This window comes from Bos indicus x Bos taurus, chromosome 17 (genome assembly GCF_003369695.1).
Source record: "Bos indicus x Bos taurus breed Angus x Brahman F1 hybrid chromosome 17, Bos_hybrid_MaternalHap_v2.0, whole genome shotgun sequence".
In the NCBI taxonomy this organism is placed as follows: Eukaryota; Metazoa; Chordata; class Mammalia; order Artiodactyla; family Bovidae; genus Bos; species Bos indicus x Bos taurus.
This window is the reverse complement of record NC_040092.1, coordinates 10,758,371-10,780,400: the sequence shown is the minus strand read 5'-3', so window position 1 is coordinate 10,780,400 and position 22,030 is coordinate 10,758,371. Positions and strand designations below refer to the sequence as shown.

At 44.5% G+C, this 22,030-nt stretch overlaps 1 protein-coding gene across 2 annotated transcripts; it reads right to left on the bottom strand.

The window, feature by feature from the left end:
* Nucleotides 1-484: 484 nt before the first annotated feature.
* On the bottom strand, nucleotides 485-19,939 carry TRAFD1 (TRAF-type zinc finger domain containing 1). 2 transcript variants are annotated; one of them, XM_027566616.1, is made up of 12 exons: nucleotides 19,830-19,939; nucleotides 16,681-16,739; nucleotides 12,493-12,628; nucleotides 12,327-12,380; nucleotides 9,587-9,989; nucleotides 8,334-8,540; nucleotides 6,000-6,076; nucleotides 4,335-4,565; nucleotides 3,175-3,295; nucleotides 2,210-2,549; nucleotides 1,592-1,664; nucleotides 485-1,365 (listed from the first exon to the last, which is right to left on the bottom strand). In XM_027566616.1, the coding sequence occupies exons 2-12, from the start codon at nucleotides 16,725-16,727 to the stop codon at nucleotides 1,309-1,311; spliced, it is 1,746 nt and encodes a 581-aa protein (XP_027422417.1). In that variant the 5' UTR covers nucleotides 16,728-16,739; nucleotides 19,830-19,939; the 3' UTR covers nucleotides 485-1,308. The 2 variants fall into 2 exon arrangements, with proteins under 2 accessions (XP_027422417.1, XP_027422419.1); XM_027566618.1 differs by having other exon boundaries at nucleotides 694-1,362.
* Nucleotides 19,940-22,030: the final 2,091 nt, after the last annotated feature.

The window sequence follows — 22,030 nt, the reverse complement described above, 5'->3', positions numbered from 1 at the left end:
TCGATATAACTCAGATCCAGATGAGTCCTGGCTGCCATGAGTTAATAGCTGCACAGCCTTATACAAGTCACCCCCGTTTCTACATGTGAAGTTGGGGCAATTCTTCCTACTCTTCCCATTCCTGCTAGGTTGTTGAGAGGACAACAAATGACCTACAGTGCTAGATGTTCTGGTGCAAAGTATGAGGTGCCAGGGGGTGATGGAGAATTTTGCTAAGGCTCAGCAACTCTCGGGATTGAGGCTTTTGAGGAATCTGCCCTCCCCTCTTTGTTTGGGGATGGCCCCCAGCCCTCCCCAAATCAGCCCAGAGCTGCAGCCACCTGTCAGTTTCCCTGACTCCAAGGGGGCAGAAAAGCCGCATCTTGACTGTCTGGCCCTCTCTGAGAAGGCGTGCCTTCCCTCGTTCCGCAGAGCTGACTCCAGGCGCCCTGGTCCGCCTACACTCCCCAAAGAGTGCGAAGTAGAAGGAACCACACGACTCAGCTGAACTCCAAGTACAAAGTTTATTACAAGGATGTTAATAACAGTAATAGTAAAATAAAAAGAGGGGAGGGGGCTCTGATTCTTGGTTTTCAGAGCCAAACACGAGTTTAGGCTTCAGTCCTGATTAAGGCAGAACCCAGCACGGCTCTGGAGGGCACAGGGAGCCCCTGGCCTTCTCCATCAGAAGGTAGTGAAGACAAAGAAGCCATGCTCCCCTCAGAAACAGAAGGCAGTGATGCCAAATGCCAAAGAAGCAGATTAAAACAAAGCCTGTAGTCCACGCACCTAAACCTCATCTCCAAAAGCCTTGTTCCTAACGCATATTACAACTGGCCTGAACACTTTAGCAAAGTTCCTCCATGCACCCTAGAGCCCAAATTCTAGAGTGGGGATGGGCAGGACACACGAGAGGTTACCCCCAAGGTCCCAAATTCAGGCCACCACAGGACGAGCATCACCTCACTGGTGGGACCAACTTTCCAGAACCTTCCCTCTTTCCCACCAGGACCCCACAGCACCATGAAGCGACGGTGACAGTATGTCAAAAGATGAAGCCCTGGTGGGGCGAGGGGCCCTAATGTACACTTCTGTGCTGTCAAAGGCAGCAGCTAAAGCTGAAACATTCTCAACAGCCTCCCTGCCAACCCTCCCTCAAACCCCTAAACTCCCACAGCACAATCTCAAAAGACACAAAATGGCCATAACCTAGAAAACGTTAAAATCTGAAAGGTTGCCCCTGCCCACAGAGCCCGAGGGGCAGGGCTGCACCATGACAAGTCGTGCGGAGAAGATGGAACCAGCGCGCGAGTTCTCTATGGACGCTTGTTACTCCTCCTCCTCTTCTGCATCCCCAGCTCCCTGCTGCTTGGGGGTTTTTGCCTGCTGGACAACAGAACACAAACAAGGTTTATGCAGACAGAAAGAAAGCAACAGTCCTCCTGAAGAGCGCCAGAAGTGCCAGGCTTCTATGGAGCCTCCTCCTCAGGAGCCAGAGCGCAGTCCTTCAGCCACCATCAGCCTGAGGCCCCGCAGCTTCTCTGACTTGAAGAACCACACCAGCCCACCCACCGGAGTCCTCACTGAGCTTTACGGGCTGGATCCCACTCACCTTTGCAGTTCTGCTGCGGTAGCTGGCAGCTGTGGGGGTGACCCGGGGGTTCCTGCCACCTTCACTCCTACTGCTGAAAGAGAAGGATTGGAAACTCATTCCTGAGATGCCCCTGAGCCAAAGTCAGGAAACTCAGGACAGAAACAGCTGGAGCCAGACAAAAGCAGCTCTCCAGAAGATAAAACTAATGAATAAAAAAACCACAGAGGGACTTTCTTGGTGGCTCTGTGGTAAAGAAGTCGCCTACCAATGCAGGAAGACGCAGGTTCTATCCCTGGTCCAGGAAGATCCCACATGCCTCAGACCAACCAAGCCAGTACACCACAACTACCAAGCCCGGGAGACACAACTACTGAGCCCACGTGCCACAACTGCTGAAGCCTGTGCGCCTAGAGCTTGTGCTCCTTTAACAGGAGACGCCACTGCAGTGAGAAGCCCGCCTGCTCACTGCAACTAGAGAAATGCCTGTGCAGCAGTGAAGACCCAGCACAGCCAAAAATAAATAAAAAACCACAGAGAGCAAAAGGACATTATGAATCAGGCCATGATACAAGCAAAATCCACACTTCCATTCTCCTGAGCTACCCCCAAGCTCTCCTCCCAAGCAATGTTTCTTACCTTGCTCCATATCTCCCTGAAGGCCCACGGGGGAAAGAGGGCACAAGGTTTTCTGGGTAGAGACTCCGAGCAGGGTAAGCTGCTGGGACGTGGCCAGGAGCCAGAGCCCCGTTATGGCTGTTTCGACTGCGCCCCCGGACACCCTGGCTGTCTAAGTTGTTGAGCTTCAGAGCGCGAGGAGGGCTCGGCTGGCACCCAGGCCTGGGGCCTGATGTGGATGTAGACAGGCGGTTAGGAGGAGCTGTCGTATTGTTAGGGGGTCGGCTAGAGGGGAGAGGGTAGGTGGGCCCTTTAGCCATTTCCTGCTTGAGATCATTCATGTAACCAGAAGACAGGTCTCCTGAGAAGAGAAAAGAGCACTAGCTTCAGGGGAAAGGCTGCTCTTGGTGCTGGATTCAAGGCAAGAACAAAAGAGCCTGGGTAAAAGATGACCGCCTCGCCCCTAAAGGATGCTGAAACCCTTGTCTGCAGGACAGGTTGAGAACATCAATCCGCACCGTACACTTCCCACCTAAGTCCTCACTAACTAGTCAACAACGGCGCATAAGCAAACTTTGACAAATCACCTCTAACTGGCTTTGGGTTTCTAATAGTGACTGGGTTTCAAAAACAGTTTACTTGCCTAGTCTCGAGACTGTAAGAATACTGAGGCTAATTCTGATCACCCTACTCTAGGTGAGCATATTTCAACTAGAAGCAGGGGCCCAGGGCAGCCACAGTGAGGTGTGAAAATTACCTCCCAGTCATCCACTAAGTGTACCGACAGGGACTGGCAGCTGAATAAGCATTGATGCTAAGCATATCTCACGGCTGTCCCCAAAGCAGCCGAGTCTAACCCGGGACCACCACTAGCCCCAAGGGAGTCCTAAGAGAGCTTGTACTGCGCTTGCTATTTTGGGGTGCAGGTGAACTCTGTTAAGAGTAGCTGATGAGAAGTGCAGCCTTGGCGCACCCCTGGCCCATACCCTGGTGTCGGACACGCCTCTTGGGCAGTTCTGGTGAGGTCTCTCGAGGCTGGAGATCCTGGCTAGGGATTCCCTCCGACACGTGGTTGTTTGCTGTGGCTGGGCGTTGGTCACACTGGTCCTAACAAGAAAAACCAGACTTAGTACCCAGTCATTCCTATGAGACGAAGCCCTGGGAGGAAAGAACACCGGGCTGGCGGTAAACACCTGATGGTGGGTAGGAGGGTGGCCGCGTGGTGTCGATGGGACAGGATGACTTTGACAACCACCGAGAGGAAGGGCCTGGGAGCAAGAGGAAGCGATCTGGAGCAGAGCAATCGTTCCTACTAGCACTGACTGATCAGGAAGATCAGGAAGCACTCTCTGGTCTGTGCAGGGATGAAGGAAGGGCAGATCCTGGGAGCCCAGAAAGGTCTGCCTACATTTTGACCACAGAGTACTGGCACCGCTGCTTATTTTGTGGTCTCCCCTAGGAGACAACAAGCAGTTAACTTATCTACTGCTTGATCCAAAGGCACAAGTGTTTATTTCAGAAGTGAAATGTGTGGTGTTCTAGCAGTAGCTCTATGGCATCAATTACAGAAATGCCTCTGAAATACCTTCAGTGTTCACTCCCATAACAAACAAGACTGGGCAGAAAACATATCTTCCACTGAGACGCTGGAATCCCAGACTGTGAAAGCTGAAAAAGGACTTCAGATCATCCAGTCTAATTCCCTCATTCACAGGCATCCCCCGTGAGGGGCTGGGACCCACCAGAGGCCAACCGTAAGGGCAAAGCTAGAATCAGATTCCAGATTCCTGGAATGCAAGATACAAATGCCATCCAAACAGGAAGAACACACATGGTCAAAAGCAGAAACTGTTAGGGACCTCAGGGAAACTCCTTAACCCTATGGCCTCCATACCCGCTTACCTGGAGTCCTGGCTCCTGGAGCTGCAGCTCGTGATACAATGGTTTCCATGCCAGAAGGCAGGGAAAGTCCAAAGGCCTGAGGTTCTGTGTATCTCAGCTCACAAAACAGGACACGGCCAGTAGCCAGATCAGGTATGCATGCAACCTCAAGGCCAGAGACGCATTCTCCGCTCTGAAAGCCTCAGGTTCACTCCCAGAGGATCAAGGGGACAAGAGAAGTGCCCGGGTCCTCGGGGACTCTCACCTGGTGATGGAACAGCACCTCCTCTTCCAGCTGGACCCCACAGAATTCACATGGGATGACAACACTGTCCTCCACGGGAGCAGAGCTGCTGAAGCCCATCAGAGACTCAAACTGGCCACCTGCAGACTCTCGCATCAGCTTCTGGAAGATAGCATCAGGGTCCTCCACCCCTCGGGGCGAAGTGCTGCCCACACTGAGCGGAGGTAAGGCACATGAAGGGTTACAGCTTGTCTGTCTCAAAAAAACACAGGTTAAAACAAACAAACAAACAAAAAAACAGAAGTTAAGGAACAAACTAAATTCTGAAAATATTTTCAGGAAGTCACAACATTTTCATAATGCTTAATAAATATTTGGGAAAAGGACTAAAAAGGGTCAGGGGAACACAGATGAAACACTCACTCTGCTTTTACTTTAAACATTTCTGTACTGTTTTAATTTTTTAAGTGTGTTTTTATGTGATTATTCTCTCTAAATTAATTTGAAAAGCTTCAAGATTCTTTCCACAGACATACAGTAAGAGAGGCTCATATATTCTTTGTTATCCCTGTGAATGGATTTTCTTATGTTACTCCCAAACCAAATACTAGATGTATTCAAATGCTGTATTGTTCCACATATGGGGGAATGCGTGTTCCACCCAGAGCACAGGGACCACTTACTAGCCATGGAAGTACCAGACTAGGTCAAACCAAATCAGAAAGTAAGAATGTTGAGAGGGAAAGGCGCTCCCTCCCCCATTGGAGCCGCTCTTCCAGCACAAAGGCTATTCCCTAATCCTTCCTAAAGGGCACAGGAACTTTCAGTCATTCAAAAACTACCTGACACCTTTCATACACTGCGTATTAAGAGATTCAGAAACCAAGAAAACCCAGAACCTGTCCTCTAGGAACTCCAGCTAGTGGTACAGACCAGCAGGGGGTCAGCCGGCCACCCCACAGGGTGAGGGTGACAGGCTGAGAGAGACATGGGCACAGGACGTCTGGGGAGCACACAGACGGGACCTCTGGCCTAGCTGTCAGAGCACTCCCCAGGGTACTTTCCTGAGAGTCGTGTCTGAACCAAGTTTGTGAGCAAGGGGTCTGTGTGGCTGGGTGTTGTTAAGCAGACAGGGATAAAATGCCACACATGTCCAGGCAGAAAAAGTAAAGTGCAAAACAGAGCCCTGGCCCTCCCAGGAACTGCAGGGACTTCAGGGCTCCTGTAAATCAAAAGTGGCATGAGATGAGAGCTGATTACAAGATGGTCTCAAGAGACATACAGTATCTCCACAGGATGGAGGCAGCAACTGAGCCTGCTGGCATGAACGTTACTTTGCCCAGAGAGAATGAGGCCGAATTCTCACACCCACATGTGAGTCACACACAATTACTACTGGATTTTCCCTGGCAGCTCAGTAGTTAGGACTCCGTGCTTTCACTAGCGGCCAAGGGTGCCAATTCAATCCCTAGTTGGGGAACTAAGATTCCACATGCTGTGCAGTACAGCCCAAAAAACCAAAATACTTAAAAAAAGAAAAAGAAAAAAACACAGTTGCTCCTCTCATCACAAGAGTTGTATCAGTTTGCTCAAGATTTCATGTGTTCTGCAACACCAATATGGCCTGCACATATGGCCATAAGCTCTTCCTTAAAGCTTAAAGCCCTCAAGTAACTCACAACCCACCTGATGGTCAATCAGCAGTTCCTCTGGATAGAGCTCCTCACAAAATTCACAAGGCAACATGGTCTCGTCAACTGCACCTAGGTATCAGGCCACACAGACTCCAGGTGAAAACCACACTCAATTCAACCTTTTATACCCCTTAGGAGGGGTGGACAGGAAAATCTGATTTCCTTAAAACTATTAAATATGAAGACAAAATATATTTTCAGACCCAAACAGAGTCTTTATAATCAACAGATACTTGCAGTAGAACTTATAATGTACCTCAGGAAGAAATGTATCCTAAAAGGAAATTTGAAGAAGCAAGGAAGCAGGGGTGAGCCAAGAAAATGGTGAACACGTAATACACAAAATGATAAATGTGAGCGTATAAGCAGGAAGACTCTACCTCAGGGTGTTAAAAGGAGCACACCAGAGAGCACTGACACCCGTCAGTGGCATTTAAGTCACAAAGGAACAATCCACATTCTAAGCTTGCCGTGTTACCCGAGAGAAGTGTGAGGAGGCGGACTACATTTAGACTTTATTAAGTTAAAGCAGTATGTTGAAATTTCCAGGGCAACTATTACAAGAGAATATAAGTTCCAAACCATTCATTCATGCAGGATCTGGAAAGATCCGACATGAGTGAATGAAACATGCAAACAAAGAAAAAAGTCAATAAAGCAATCTAAGAAATGACCAGGAAAGGAGAAAGTAAACTACACTGAATCCAGAGTCTTCATTTGTCATAACTATGCTATTAAAATTTTACTTTCTTCACCAATCTAAATGCTCAAGTCTGAGCCCTGGTTGGGGAACTAAGATCCCACACGCCATGCAGCTTGGCCAAAGAAAAAGAAAGACTCAAACAAATATCTGGATCCAGGACCAATTCCTATTCTCTCTAAATCAACAAAATGTTCAAAGTTAATCCTACTGTCCTTAAGGTCATTATTCTTACAGTGACATGAAGAAAAACCACAACTGAGAGCTGCCTAATTTTCAGGTCCCTAAAATCTTACAAGTTGAGCATTTTAAATATGACATGCCTTTCTCAAACGTATTGTTCTCTAAACAAGAGACCCAAAGGGTGATTCACTGCTCATAATCCAACTTTTATTTTTAAAAACTTAGTTTTAACCCAATGACACTAAAAAAAAAAATTGGTTTTAAATGGGGGTGGGGGGACCAAAGTTCTCTACAGGTGAAGGACAACTAATAAATACAGAACAGAGGAGAAAGATACAAAAATTATCATTTTACAACTGCCATAATAATACTTGATTCAAGCAAGAAACAGCAATAAATACTAAAACTGCTGGATAAGATTATGAGTATCCTGTTCCCCAGCAATCTAGAAACAGCATCCTACACACAGCTAATATGAAGCAAAAAGGCTACCTGCACAATGGAGATACCTGACAGACTCCACTCTAACAAACAGGATGAACTGACATCTTGAGAAAGACACAGCATGGCCAGTATAGCACTCCTGCCAAAACTATAACATGAACTTACACATGGGAAAATAATCAGACACATCTTAATTGAGAAAGAAGTCTACAAAACAGCAGGCCTGGACTCTTCAAAAATGCCAAAGAAAGAAAAGAGGAGGAGAGGTGCTTCCCTAGTGGTACAGTGGCTAAGAATTCACCTATCAATACGGTGGACACAGGTTTGATCCCTGGTCCAGGAAGACCCCACGTGCGGCTGAGCAACTAAACCTGTGCACCACAACTACTGAAGCCCACGCACCACAGGAGGCGCTCCTGCTGTGAGAAGCCCACATGCCGCACTACAGAGCAGCCCCTGCTCGCTGCAACGAGACAGCCCACACAGCAACAAAGACCCAGCACAGCCACAAATAAATAAATTTTTTAAAAAGAGGGAGAGGGTAGGAAACCAAACTAAAAGAACCCAGAAAGAACTAAATGTATAATGCATAATCCTGGATTTCAAAAACAAAATTAAAAAGCTCTAAAGGACACTATGTATAAGCAAGGAGCTTCCTGAAAGTGGTATCTGTATTGTGCTCACACGGGAGAATGCCCTTGTTCTCAAGACGTACACCTTAAGACCACTTAGGGATAAAATGTCATGTCGGCAACTTACTCTCAAATGGCTCAGGGGAAAGAAATACAAAGATAAGTGGAAATACTAAAACTGATGAATATAAATGAGGGGCATATATTAATAGATAGTCACTGTACTTACTATTCTTGACAATCTTTTAAAAAGAGTTGAGAAAAGCAAATAAATGAAATTTTAAAAAAACATTCTATCTCATGAAAAACTTGCAATCTTATACAAATTGTGACAAATAGAGGCTAGTGGAGAAAAAAACAAACACACCCCTGATGTCATTCAGAGCGCTGGGACCTTCACGGGACTGGTCTGCCTCATATATGACCCTCCAGAAGTCCTGCTCTGCCAAGGTGGGGGCCTGGCCTTCATTCTGCAGACTTAGGGCCAACATGAAGTCCAAATTTGCACTGTCTTCACCACGCTCTTTGGGGGTCTGCCGGCTTCTATTCCTTTCCTGCCTTTCTTGTTCTTCCACTGAGGGGGGGAAAAAAAGACAACAACTAGTATTTAAGAAATGTTAGATATGCTGCCATCCCTTAGTTCAAGCCCAGGCCTAGCAAATATTCAAGGTTTCCAGGAATCTGTGCAGGAACAAAAGAGGCCCAGCCCTACAGTGCTCACAGGAATCCAAACATTAAGAATGCCATGATAAAAGGCTCAATTATTATTCTAATTGTTTTACTAGTAAGTAATATGAATGAGCTGTAACTATGAAACAGGCACTGTGCTATGCATTTTACATGTATTTTCTATTCAGACAGGAAAAAGTCTGCCTGTAATGTGGGAGACCAGGGTTCAATCCCTGGGTCGGGAAGATCCCCTGGAAAAGGGCATGGCAACCCACTCCAGTATTCTTGCCTGAAAAATCCCATGGACCAAGGAACCGGTGGGCTACAGTCCATGGGATCAAGAGTCTGACACAACTCAGCGACTTAACACACTTTTGCATGATAGCAGAATGGTTTAAAGCATGGGGTCAGACAGCCTGAATTCAAACCCCAGCTCTAACACTTACCTACCCTCAAAAAACTATTCTGAGAACTAAATGAATTAATACAAGTAAAGAAAGTGAAGTCGCTCAGTCGTGTCTTTGCAACCCCATGGACTGTAGCCTACCAGGCTCCTCCGTCCATGGGATTCTCCAGGCAAGAATACTGGAGTGGGTTGCCATTTCCTTCTCCAGGGGATCTTCCCGACCCAGGGATCGAACTTGGGTCTCCCGCACTCCAGGCAGAAGCTTTAACCGCTGAGCCGCCAGGGAAGCCCTGTAAAGCACTCTGTAAATGCCTTTAGGCACACAAGGGTACACTAGTAATGTCACCTGTGAACAGCAGTCACCCAACAATAATCCAATAGCAAAGATCCAAAAGCAAACTTTCTATAGGAAAGTTAAGTATGAAGAATACTTAACCTGTTACAGTCAGGTTTCTATAATTAAGATCTATCTGGTTCCAAAGCCCTGTTCCCATTTGCCCAGATCCTGATACCATTCCAGGTTTCTACTCCCAGACACAACTCACATAGATTATTCTGAATTGGAAACTGGGCTGTCATGCTCCTTTGGTTGGTGGTTCTACTTTGGAAAAGGTCTGATTCAAAGGCTCTCAGGGGCCTTCGAGGGAGCCTCATGGGTGGGTCCAGAGCCTCAATCTGTCTGAGCTGGGACGCAATCCAGATCCTATCTGGACCCCAAGATTCATCATACGCATTAGGTGGCATGGCAGCCTCGACTCTCTTTTCCTCCACATCTCTCCCACACACTTCAGGGTGAGTCTTCAGATCTTTCACCAGGACATTGCGCCCACAGGTGCCACATAACTCCGTCCGGGCACCACAGTAATCTTCATGGTCCTTTAGTTTGAGAACAGAAAGTTCCAGATCACAGTGCTGGCAAAGGGCAAGCCGTAGAGGACACTCAGTCTCCTGCAAAACAGAATAATGAGGCAGTTAATATTCCTAAGAGAGGTCATGCTGTTGCATAGGGCAAGGAAAGCAAAAAGTATTTACAAAAATATTCTCTTCCAACCCTAGCTTTGCCTGCCATGGTTTTCTATATTTAAAAGTCACAGCTTCCCTCTTTGTCCCGCCACCAGATTCTACAAAGGGAAAGAAAATCTTATGAGGAAACTATTCACTACTTACAGCCACCCTGTCATCTTGTGTACACATTACAAAGGAACCCAAAATCAGCCAGCCAAGTCCAGGGGCAAACAGCAAAAGCAGAGCAATTCCCATATGCTTGTCAGAGCCCCCCCCCAGACCAATTTCCCCTTACTGCTGCTGCTACTGCTGCTAAGTCGCTTCAGTCATGTCCGACTCTGTGCAACCCCATAGACGGCAGCCCACCAGGCTCCCCCGTCCCTGGGATTCTCCAGGCAAGAACACTGGAGTAGGTTACCATTTCCTTCTCCAATGCATGAAAGTGAAAAGTGAAAGTGAAGTCGCTCAGTCGTGTCCGACTCTGTGTGACCCCATGGACTGCAGCCTTCCAGGCTCCTCCATCCATGGGATTTTCCAGGCAAGAGTACTGGAGTGGGGTGCCATTGCCTTCTCCTTCCCCTTACTACTCTGATTTAAGTACCTGGCAATGAGGAAAAGTGATTGTCCTTTAGAAAGACACTGACTTTTTTAATCTGCACATTTGTATATAGCACTGGCTTTATTTTTTGTTCTTTTTAAAATATTTATTTATTCATTTATTTATTTGGCTACACCGGGTCTTTGTTGCTACACACAGGATCTTTAGTTGCTGCATATGGGATCTAGTTCCCTGACCAGGGATTGAACCTGGGCACCCTACATTGGGAGTGGAGTCTTAGCCACTGGACCACCAGGAAAGTCACAATATTACCTTTAAACTAACCAAATAAATCAAGAATCATCAACAAAGGGATTTCCCTGGCCTAATAAAATGTAGGTCAAATGCTTAGAAAAAAAAATGAAAGAGTGCCAAATTCTTTATAAGATGTTTATCTCTGAGCTTTGGGGTCTTGAAGTAGTTGTTTTTATATTTTCCAAATTTTCTACATTGACTATGAATCACCTTTCAAAATTATAAATTAATAAGTTAATAGCTTTTTTCAGGTACATAGAATGAAATGCACAAATCATAAGTACATACCTTAATGAATTTTTACATATATATATACACACTCCTGCATGACCACCAACTAAACAGTTGTTGGGATTTATTAGTTGGTGAATATGTTTATGTTCATTCAAAATATATACATACACATACACACACACATACACACACACACACATACATACATATATATGGACTTCCCTGGTGGCTCAGATGGTTAAAGCGTCTGCCTGCAATTCAGGAGACATGGGTTTGATCTCTAGGTCGGGAAGATCCCCTGAAGAAGGAAATGGCAACCCACTCCAGTATTCTTGCCTGGAGAATCCCACGGACAGAGGAGCCTGGTGGGCTACAGTCCATGGCGTTGCAAAGTCACGACTGAGTGACTTCACATACACACATATATATAGGGCTTCCCTGGTGGTCAGGTGGTGGAGAATCCCCCTGCCAATGCAGAGAACACAGATTCGACCCCTGGTCCAGGAAGATCCCAAGTACCTTAAGGCAACTGAGCCCATGGGCCGCAACTACTGAAGCGGGCAAGTCCTAGAGTCTATGCTCCAAAAGAGAAGCCCCGGCAGTAAGGAGCCTGCATGCCACAAGAGAGCAGCTCCCACTCACCACAACTAGAGAAAGCCAAAGTGCAGCAACAAAGACCCAGCACAGCCAAAAATTAATTAAAACAAAAAAAAAACACACTTATCCAACTATGCCCAATTTTATCTCAACTAGAGACCAAATGATACCATGTTCTCTCTTGTCAAATGCTGAGAATTTGTTTGGGTGTAAACAGCATGTCACCCAAGCGATCAAGAAGTCAAAATGGAATTAGAAGATGGAAGGCAGGCTGTGTGCTAAAGAGGCTGTACCACACTGGCCATCCCAGGCTTGGTTTAGCACTCGGTGAGCCTGCCAACAGTCAAACCCCAGCAGGAAGGACTCAGTTCCAAAGGCTCTGGGGCTTGAGCCTGAGGCACAGCAGCCGTGCAGTCAGATCTGGCAGCAGACAGTCGAAGTCTCAAGTAGGCTCAAACAGGCTTTGAGAGGCAGTGTGCCTGGCGCTGGTGGAGAACAAAGACTCCACAAGACTGGCTTTCTGCTCTGCAGGCGGCTCTGTAATCTCAACAGGACTGGCCCCATGGTAATTCCCTTCACGGTACAGGGAAACTAACCTCGTGCTTCTTTAGCTGCCTTTTCTCCAACTTCTTGTTACACTTGCAGGTCACCTAGGGTAAGAAGCAAGAATCAGTAAATGGGCTTTGTGACAACACGCTCGCTTGCTGTTACACAACAGCAAGTCTACTCCGCTTCTGAACATCTGAGCGCGTGGTGGTTCACCTGACAATGTTCTGTAGCCATGTGCGTCTCCATGTCACATTTGGGAAATGGTTCCTTGCAGACAGGACACACACCAATGTTCCTTTGACAGTGGATCTCATGGATGGTAAAGTTAAACACAGGAATTTCTTTTTTGCTACAGAAATAGATCAAAGAAAAAGGCAAGAATTACTGACATCTATGCCCAGAGGAATCACAGGGAAATCTGTCTGGTCCAATCTTCAGACTCCATTACTTCTCTTTAGTGAGGACCTAACAAATAAGCTCTGTGTCTGTTACTGCCCCTGCTTTCCAAGAATTAACTCCTGAAGGTTTTCAGTCTTTCATGCAACACTGAGTTCTCAGTGCTGTGCACAACCTCTAAAAGCTCAGCCTCACTTTCTAGATGTCAGAGTTCATCACAACCAACAGCATGAAGTCAGATGCCACGAGGGAGCTAGCTGAGCTAGGCTTTTCCAAAACCATCCATGCTCCAAAGCACAACGATCCACTCCAAGATTATTTTTTTAAAACAAATTTTAAAAATATATATCTACCATTTACTTTCAGTCTCAGCTACCTTTAATCACATTAGATTTTATGCCACTAAAGTCAAACCAAAAAGGGCAAATGCCAGCTTTGCAACTGTCAGTGGGGAAGGGATCCCGTCCCCTTTATGTCTCACATGTCTTTCAAAGCAGGCTGGACATGAACTGGGAACAAGCTCTCTGGTTGGTATAAACTTTACTGCAGAAATGTACCAAAAGGAAATCCTGAATCCCTTCCCCCAGAGCACATATACACTCAAACTAGAGGCACATAACATTCAAAGGCCTTCCTTTTACTCATTCGGTTATGACCATTAGATATCTCCAACTTCATTCTAACTAAAGGAAACATTAAAAGAATGTACCTGTAAGTATGTCACCTAGGATAAATTTTCAGAAAACAAAAAACACTGAACAGGATAAATACAGACAGTTACACAACAAATCTATAATAACCTGTTTCACCTCTGAAGCTGAATACTACAGAGACCTTCTCCCACATCAAGTTGCAGATTATTTCTCTTTTATAGTTTTCATCTTCAGACATAGTCTAAGAAACATTTCAAAGTAGGATGACAGGTGTGCCTCCAGCTAGTCATACTCCCAATCTGAAGGACTAAGACACCAAAAAAAAAAAATGTAAATTCATTTCATCCAAAGGTAGAACCATCAAGGCATGTACCTTGATGTCACCTGTACCCTAGTCATCGAGGCAGCTCTCAAAACAAAACTGGAAGGGGATGCAGAGTAATAATCAAGTGTGAGAGATGGGAAGAAAACTCAGATGAATAAGAGGGAAACTACCAATGCTTTGACACCCTCAACGTGCCCTATTTTACCAAAATTCCCAGCTTTCCAAGGAAATTGTCAGTTTTAAATTAATTCAGCTTAAGTTTTTCAAAACTGAAGAATATTAAAATATATAGTGGAAGGAGCTATAAATCAAAGTTATCATCTAAATCTATTTAATAAATATTAAAATTAGTAAATCCTACTATTAAAGATGTTATGAAACTAGTACTCTTAACAGATTGCTGGTGGTAGTATAAAACCACTGTTTTTAAACAGTCTAAAACTGCATTTCTATTTCTAGGACCATTAGCAGTTAAAGTGTGTTTAATAAAACAAAGACCCTGTCATTAAATTACTTGTTAAAGACCAGTAATTCCACTCTTGGGATTATGAAGATTTTCATTAGTATCATAAAACGGTAAAAAACTGAAAACCATTAAAAATACCTAAACTATAAGGCAACAGTTAAATACTGTATACCAACAAAGCGCAGGAAGCAAAGCCATATCCTGATTGCAAATCCTGTGTGCACAGATGCCACGAAAAATTAAAGCTAGCAATTACCTCTTACAGTGCTGAGAGTCTAGATTCTTTTTTCGTAATTTTGACAACAATTTTCTTTAAACGGCCAAAGTCAAGAAAATAAATGTCTGGTCTTTACAGGGCTCTTCAGGACAATCTACTGACACAGAGCATTCATTCTACATGTATAATTCCACTAAAAACTTTAGGATTAAAAAATATTAAGGACCATGACATAAAGAAGCAAGAATCAAAAGCAGTTGTCAGGTAAGATCACAGAGCATTTACAATGTCACCTTTTGGGAAACCTTGAAAGAAGATAAAAGACAATTGAAGTAATTACACAAAATGGTTGCCTGATAGTTACTTTTTTTAAAATTTAGCTGCCAAGGTAGTTCCACCAAAAGTTCTAAAGAGAGACAAAATACTAATATAAAACTTGCCTCCTACCTACAGATAAAATTAAGATGTAAATGAGAACACATTCAAGTCTAGATAAAACTGCTAAAAGCCCCAAGAAAGAACTAGCCAAGTTAGAGATGAAATTTCATTTTCCAAGGTTTCCAGAAAATGGAAATTTTATTTTCCAAGGTTTCCAGAAAAATCCCCAGCAAGCTTCCAAATGACATAGAACCATGCAAAAATAAGAAGTCAAAGTCTTCTAACACTGAAGCTTCTGTTTTTGAGACTCAAACTCTCCCATCAACGGACAAAACAATAAGAAAACAGGTAACATGCAAAAAAAAAAAAACCACCTTCAATCACAACAAACTATTCTTTTTCCTGGCCCAGGAGGTTTAACTGCAGCGCATACTCTGATGAGCATCTTAACTTTTCTTAGGGAACAACAGGAATATGGCTCTAAAGACAGAATTTTAAAACCTGGAATTTAAATAGGGCTACTTAGATGGGAGGATTGTACTGGCTTGGTCAGGTTTCCATGCTAATCTGTCTTTTTTCTTTAAATTGCTTTGGCTTTGAATAACTTTGTTTTCATTAGCTTTCCATTAACTTACCCTTTCTTTTTTAAAAAAAAAAGTCCCTTAGCATAGGGACATTTATATACTGTCTTAGGTTTGAGATTCCTTCAAAATGTAGTGGACTGAAAAAATAAGAATCTCTTAACTGATGTTAAAGCCAATATGTCTCTTTCTTTCTAAAAACACCATGTTTTCTTATGATTATTTGTATAATTGATTATTACACTTGCATCAGAAACTGTACACATAAAACCTAAACAGAGCTAAAATAGTTTTTTTAAAAGGTGAAAGGGACAGTGGCACAGTACCAAAAAAATACCCTATAAGGCAAGACATCCTGACAGAAATAAAATCTTAATTTCATGCAGGGAAAAAATATTGTGACCAGCAGTGGCTCTGACTGTATCCTAGAGTTGAGGAGAAAGCAAAAGGCAATTAAAAAAAAAAAGAAAGAAAAAACTTTATCAGGCTCATCTTTCAACAGCCTGTCCTACCACAATTTGGTAAGTTAAATATAGCACCGGTAGTTCTGCTTTGCTTTTTTCTTTTATTTCAGTAAGGGAACTTGGATATCCCTAAAATGCCAAGTTCTTGAGAAAGTCCAACCAGAAATCAGCTGATTACAAGCTGCACTCCTAAGTTTCATTTCAGCAGAAAAAGAGTTGCCCTTTCTTGTCACTCTTGTCAGTTAAAAACACGAATATAAGGAAGCTTGACATTCAAGTCTGGACCCAGTCCTTCTACTAACAGTTCTGGAATCATGCAGGACTGCTGAAAGACTTTGACTCAAGTTTTTTTTTTAAGCAATGGAACATTCTTTCAGTACAATCCTTTACAAAAACAGCTGACCTGTTCTGCTGTACACACAGAGCCAAGTGCACACCAAACCATGATCCCCTTCAACCTCAAGACAGCCGCTGCAACCACTCAGGGAGGTCCTCGCAACACACTTTGAAAAACACTGCTCTAGTCCAAACATTTCATTATATTTTTATTATCTTTAAAAAACATATGATATTTTTCAGGAAGACAAAAAACAAATTCCTGAACCTATAGGTCAGAAAAGTGAGGATTCAAAGGAGTCAAGTGACTTGCCAAAAGTTATTAACTAATTCACAGTAGGAACCAGACTCCTAACTCCCATCTCCATCCCATCAGTCTTGTCACTGCTCTATGCTACCTAAACCAATCACCCCTTGTGGAATTTCTAAAACAGGCACTTTTATCCAAAATGGTTTAAAAAAACTTTAATCCCATATACTTGCATGACATGTTATATGTCATGGCTCCAATTTTAACCTGCCAACTACTAAATCAACTGTTTACAGAACTGTCCTCATTCCAATAATATTTCTTCGATTTCTTACCAATTGTCACACAGTCGAGTGTCCTGGTCATTTAGAAATTCAGCCATCTTGAGCTGTTCCTAAAAAAACAACAAAGGAAGAAGTAGGATCTTTCCATTTCATTTTTGTTTTAAGAATGACCACACACACACACACACACACACAAAACAGTGCACAGAAAATGTCACCAAAGCCAGTTCAGTTCATTTAATATGCAACAAACTTGGGTCTGATTGTTTTCATTTTAAAATAACTTGACTTGCAGGGCTTCCCTGGTGGTTCAGTGGTGAAGAATCTGCCTGCCAATGAGGGAGACATGGGTTTGATCCCCAGTCTGGGAAGATCCCACACGCCGGAGCAATTAAGCCCTCGTGCCACAACTACTGAGCTTGTGTTCTAGAGCCCGGGGACAGCAACAAGAGAAGCCACCACAGTGAGAAGCCCGCACACCACAACTAAAGAGTGCCCCCGCTCTCTGCCAACTACAGCAAAGCCCACAGAGCAGTGAAGACCCAGAACAGCCAAAAATAAACAATTAACAACAAATAAAAACAATTTGACTTGCAAAAACAGCACAAAGAACTCCCACATATCTCTCACCCAGTACATCATAAGTAACAATAGTAAAATTACCAAAGGGCAGGAAACTAACACTAATACAATACTAACAACTAATCCACAAATAGTTAATTTCACAAATCATGCACTAATACCCTTTCTTGGGTTCAGGATGCAATCCAGAGTCAAATATTGCATTTATTTGTTACTTCTCCTTAGTCATCTTTGATCAGGGATATTTTTTCAGTCATTCTTTTTTTTTTTTTTGACCAAGCAGCATGCAGGATCTTAGTTCCCCAACTAGGAACCAAATCCTCAAACCCATGCCTCCTGTAGTGGAGGAACGGAGCCCTAACCACTAGACTGCCAGCAATTCCTTTAGTCTTTCATCCTGCATGACCTTGTTAAATGTACTGGCTAGTTATTTTGTAGAATATCCTTCAAGTTGAATTTCATTGATGTTTTCCTGTGCTTAATACATTTTTGACAAAAATACCACAGAAGTGATGTTGTGCTCATCTCAGGGCATTATATCAGAAACCACATGATGTCAACAGTCATTATTACAGATGATGCTAACTTTGATCACTTCATTGAAATAGTGTCTGCCAGATTTTGCCACTATGAAGTCTTTGCTTCTTTCTAAACAAGATGTTAATGCAGAAAGCAAAGTTTTGGCAACTTTAATACCAGTATTTACGATACTCAGATTACCCCTTTCCGTGACGCAAAAATGGTCTAAAATACTGCCTTAGTAGGGTTCTTGAATGGTTTACACCTTTCCAAATTAACACTATTCAAAACACCTACTCGTTCATTCAACATAATTAAGACCGTGTGCCACTTGTACCCTAGTCCTAACAATACAAAATAACAAAATATATTGTCCAATCTCTAACACAACAACAATTTAGTGATAGGGGAAAATAAGCAAAGAAACTGAGGAGTATTTTGATGTTAAATTTAAGTAGACAAGTGGAGACTGAATGAAGGGAATCTACTCTAGATAAGGGTGGTCAGGGAAGACATTTCTGAGGACATGACATATTTTAAAAAAAGATCTGAAGCACAAGGATCCATCCATGCAGAGGAAGATAAGAGGATGGAATAGAGAAAAACCCATTCAGGCACTGGGCCTAACAGGCAATGAGAGAAAGTACAGGTAGATCTGGAAGAGCATAATGAAAAAGGGGAATGATTCAAGCCCTTATCCTGTAGGACAGAAAAGAATACTGGATTATTTTCCAGGTTCAGTGATAAACCACAGAAGAGTTTTAAACTAGGCAGTGACAAGATTAACGACATCCACTCTGATGTGATGTCAACTAGTGACAGGAAGCACCTATCTATGAAAAGAAACCATGTTCCCAAAAGGGGTAAGCCTGATAACTTTTCTTACGGCCGTCTGACTGATCCTAGGCATGCTGTATTCCATCCCACCAAAGCCAGGGTCAGAGCCTCTTAAGAGTCAAGTACCCGGTTCTCTAGCTTCAAGGGGGTTGGGGTGGCACGCAGGGCTCGGAGTTGGTCCCCTCTGAGGGTCAATTCTGCTTCTGCCGTTCAGCAGATGTGTGATTTAACCTCTCTGGGCCTTCGGATTCCTCACGCAGAAAAGGTCACTGGGAGGAGTAAAGGAGCGAAATGCATGGAAGCGCTTTGGTAGAGCAAGTTTCTTTCAAACCTTAGAAGGAAGCCCCTCTTAGGCGAAGGCCAGGACTCCCAGGACTTCCTTTGCCCGAGATGGGTGGGGACACCACCGCAGGGTCCACACCCCAGAAGGCAGTTTCCCGAGGGGGAGGGGTGATACCATATGGGGAATGGAGAGGGCACCAGAGCTACGCCAATCGTAACTGACATTTACCGGCTGTTTCCTGATGGCTCAGTCGGTAAAGAATCTGCCTGCAGTGCAGGTAGACCCGGGTTCGATGGCTGTGTGTTGGATAGATCCCCTGGAGAAGGAAATGGTAACCCACTCCAGTATTCTTGCCTGGAGAATCCCATGGACACAGGGGCCTGGTGGGCTGCAGTCCTCGGGGTCGCAAAGAGTCGGGCACGACTGAGCGACTAACACTACTGATGGCTAAACGCTTTTACATGGACAATCTTTTCATCCAGACCACAATCCGAAGTGGTGAAAAAGTCATCACCCCCATTTCAGAGACCGCGCATGAGGAAATCCGGGGAAGACAGCTGCTGCACGGTTCTGAGTCGGGGCCTCGAACCCGGGTCCGTCAGCTAACAGCCCACGCCAGGCCACCCGCGGCCCCCTCTCAGGTTGGCCGCTCCGGACTCCGGCCCCGCCCCGCCCCGCCCCGCCCGGGGCGCCGTGCCCACCGCGCGCTCCGAACTACGGCCGACTCCCAGCCCCGCGGGGCCAAGGCCTGGAAGGGGCGGTACCCCCGGGAGCTGTCGAGGCTCCGCTTAAGAGGGGCAAGAACGGCCTTTCCCACTGGCCAAGACAGACACTGCGACGCGGGCATCTTTTTTTTTTTTTTTTACGAGAAATCCCGCGATCCCAGGGGCCCACAAAAGCCCACCCTCGGGATGCCGGCCTCCTCCCGAAACTGGAGGCCGCAGGAGGTTCCCTAGACGCTGGCCACCGCTTCTCTCACCTGGGACGAGAAGAGACACGCCAAGCCAATCCGCTAAGCCGCCGACACTGAGCCTCTACGGTGAGCCCCCGCGACTGAACAACGGCCCCCGAAGCCGCCTCACCACTTCCGACCGTCACGGAGGAGCGCGCCCATTGGCCAGGAGCGGACCCGACTCTCTGTCCATTGGACGGCACCGTTGTCGTTCTCAGAGCCCCTCCTTCTGCGTGCCGATTGGCTCCGCAGGGCTCCGCGGGGGCGTGTTCCTAGGAGTCCCAACCCCTGCACATCTGGAAGGAGCAGCAGAGACCTGAGCTGTGAGCCTAGATCTAAGACCCTGCAGTTCTTCCTGGCACATGCTAATAATATTTGCATGAATAAACTCTGTACAAACATTACTAATATTCCTTATATATCAAGATAACTAACGGCATTTGTTCTCTTGTCATGGGCCATTAATACTTATTAGTCATTCTTGTTGCTATTATAATGCCCTCGTGCCAAGACATCTGCAAGGCTCTGCCCATATTTGAGCACTTGGCTCTTTACAGTGGAAGAGCGAGTGCATGACAGGCAGGTTTTAGTTTCAGATTCTCCACTTGCTGCCTGAATAGATTCTCTGAATTCCTCCTCCCTCATGAATTATATATATATATATATATATATATATATATATATATATATAATAGTTGAATATAGAAGAGAACATATTATTTACAATATAGCAATTCAAAGTAATGATTTTTTTGCAGATTATAATTGCAAGATATTCATGACATAGTGGTAAGCAGGAGAAGCAGGTCACAAAGTATTGTTTATTTATAACAGGATAAAATGCTTAGCTTAAATGGATCGTAAATTCTCTGTGATTCCCAAGATATAAAGTTCAAAATCAGGCAAAATTAATCTAAGGTGAGAGAAGTTACTATAACGGTTCCCATTTGGAGGGTATGATCTGCAAGAAAATATGAAAAAGATTTCCAAGTACTGGAAGTGTTCTATAACTTGATCTGCAAAGTGGTAAACACATGTACTAATTAGTAGATGGTCAGTAGGCTATACAGTTAGGATATGTTAAAGATAACATACCATTCTATATTGTCCTGCACCTTGACTATTTTTTTTGTAATACTACACATTCAGTCTTGAAGATCTATTCATTTTTAGCTCCTATATCTGAAGCGTCTTTACACTTTTTCAGCAGTCATTCCATTCTATGATGTGCCATGGTTTATTCAACCAGTTCCCTATGGATAGACATTTTGGCTACAAAACGCTTTTTTAAATTTTTATTTATGTATGGCTATTCTGGGTCTTCATTGCTGTGTGGGCTTTTCTCTAGTTGAGGAAAGCAGGGGGATACTGGCTAGTTGCAGTTGCAATGCCCGGACTTCTCCTTGCTGCTGAGCATGGGCTCTAGGCAAGTGAGCTCAGTAGTTTCGGTTCCCAGACTCTATAGCACAGGTTCCACAGGTGTGGTGTGGCACACGGGCTTAGTTGCTCTGCATCGTATGGGATCTTCCCAGATCAGGGATCAAACCTATGTTTCCTGCATTGGCTGGAGGATTCTTTACCATTGAGCCACCAAGGAAGCCCCAAAATGCTATTTTTGAATACACCATAACCAATACCTGAAGTCCACAACTACATCAGCACCAGTCTCATTGATTCGCTCAGCACATTTATAGAGGGTACCATATGTGCCAGGCCCCAGATGAGATCCTGGAGCTTTACTGGCAAACAACACGTCAAGCTCCCTGCCTTCCCAGAAGCTTGCCAGGAAGAGAGGCACGATGGAAATGACAATAACTATGATACTGTTGTGGTATAATAAAGAACACAATGTATCTGATTTTTGTTCCTGGCACAGAAAAACCTTGGAATTTCCTGAGCCAATAGGAGCATCTATGTTATGCTAGTGAGGTGACTCAAAGTGAACCCCTAGATAGCTTCAGAATGGTGGACTGGGGACTTCCCCTGATAGTTCAATGGGTAAGACTTCATGCTCTCAATAAAAGGGGCCCCAGGTTCAATTCCTGGTCAGGGAACTAGATCCCACAGGCTACAAATAAGACCGCGCCCAACCTACACAAATAAACATTGAAAAAAAAGAATGGTGGGCTGGTCCCCAGGATAGACCAATCACATTATTAGAGGATTGGAATTTTCCACTTCCAGAGATGGGAGGGGTCTGGAGGCTGAGTTCAATCAGGTGACCAGTG

Excerpts from the sequence above, each read along its gene's own strand:
- TRAFD1 (XM_027566616.1), bottom strand. The coding sequence starts at position 16,727 with ATGGCTGAATTTCTAAATGACCAGGACACTCGACTGTGTGACAATTG. Across the intron at positions 4,566-5,999 it reads AACTGCTGATTGACCATCAG|ACAAGCTGTAACCCTTCATG; the intron begins GTGGGTTGTGAG and ends TTTTTGAGACAG. Across the intron at positions 1,366-1,591 it reads ACCGCAGCAGAACTGCAAAG|CAGGCAAAAACCCCCAAGCA; the intron begins GTGAGTGGGATC and ends TCTGTTGTCCAG.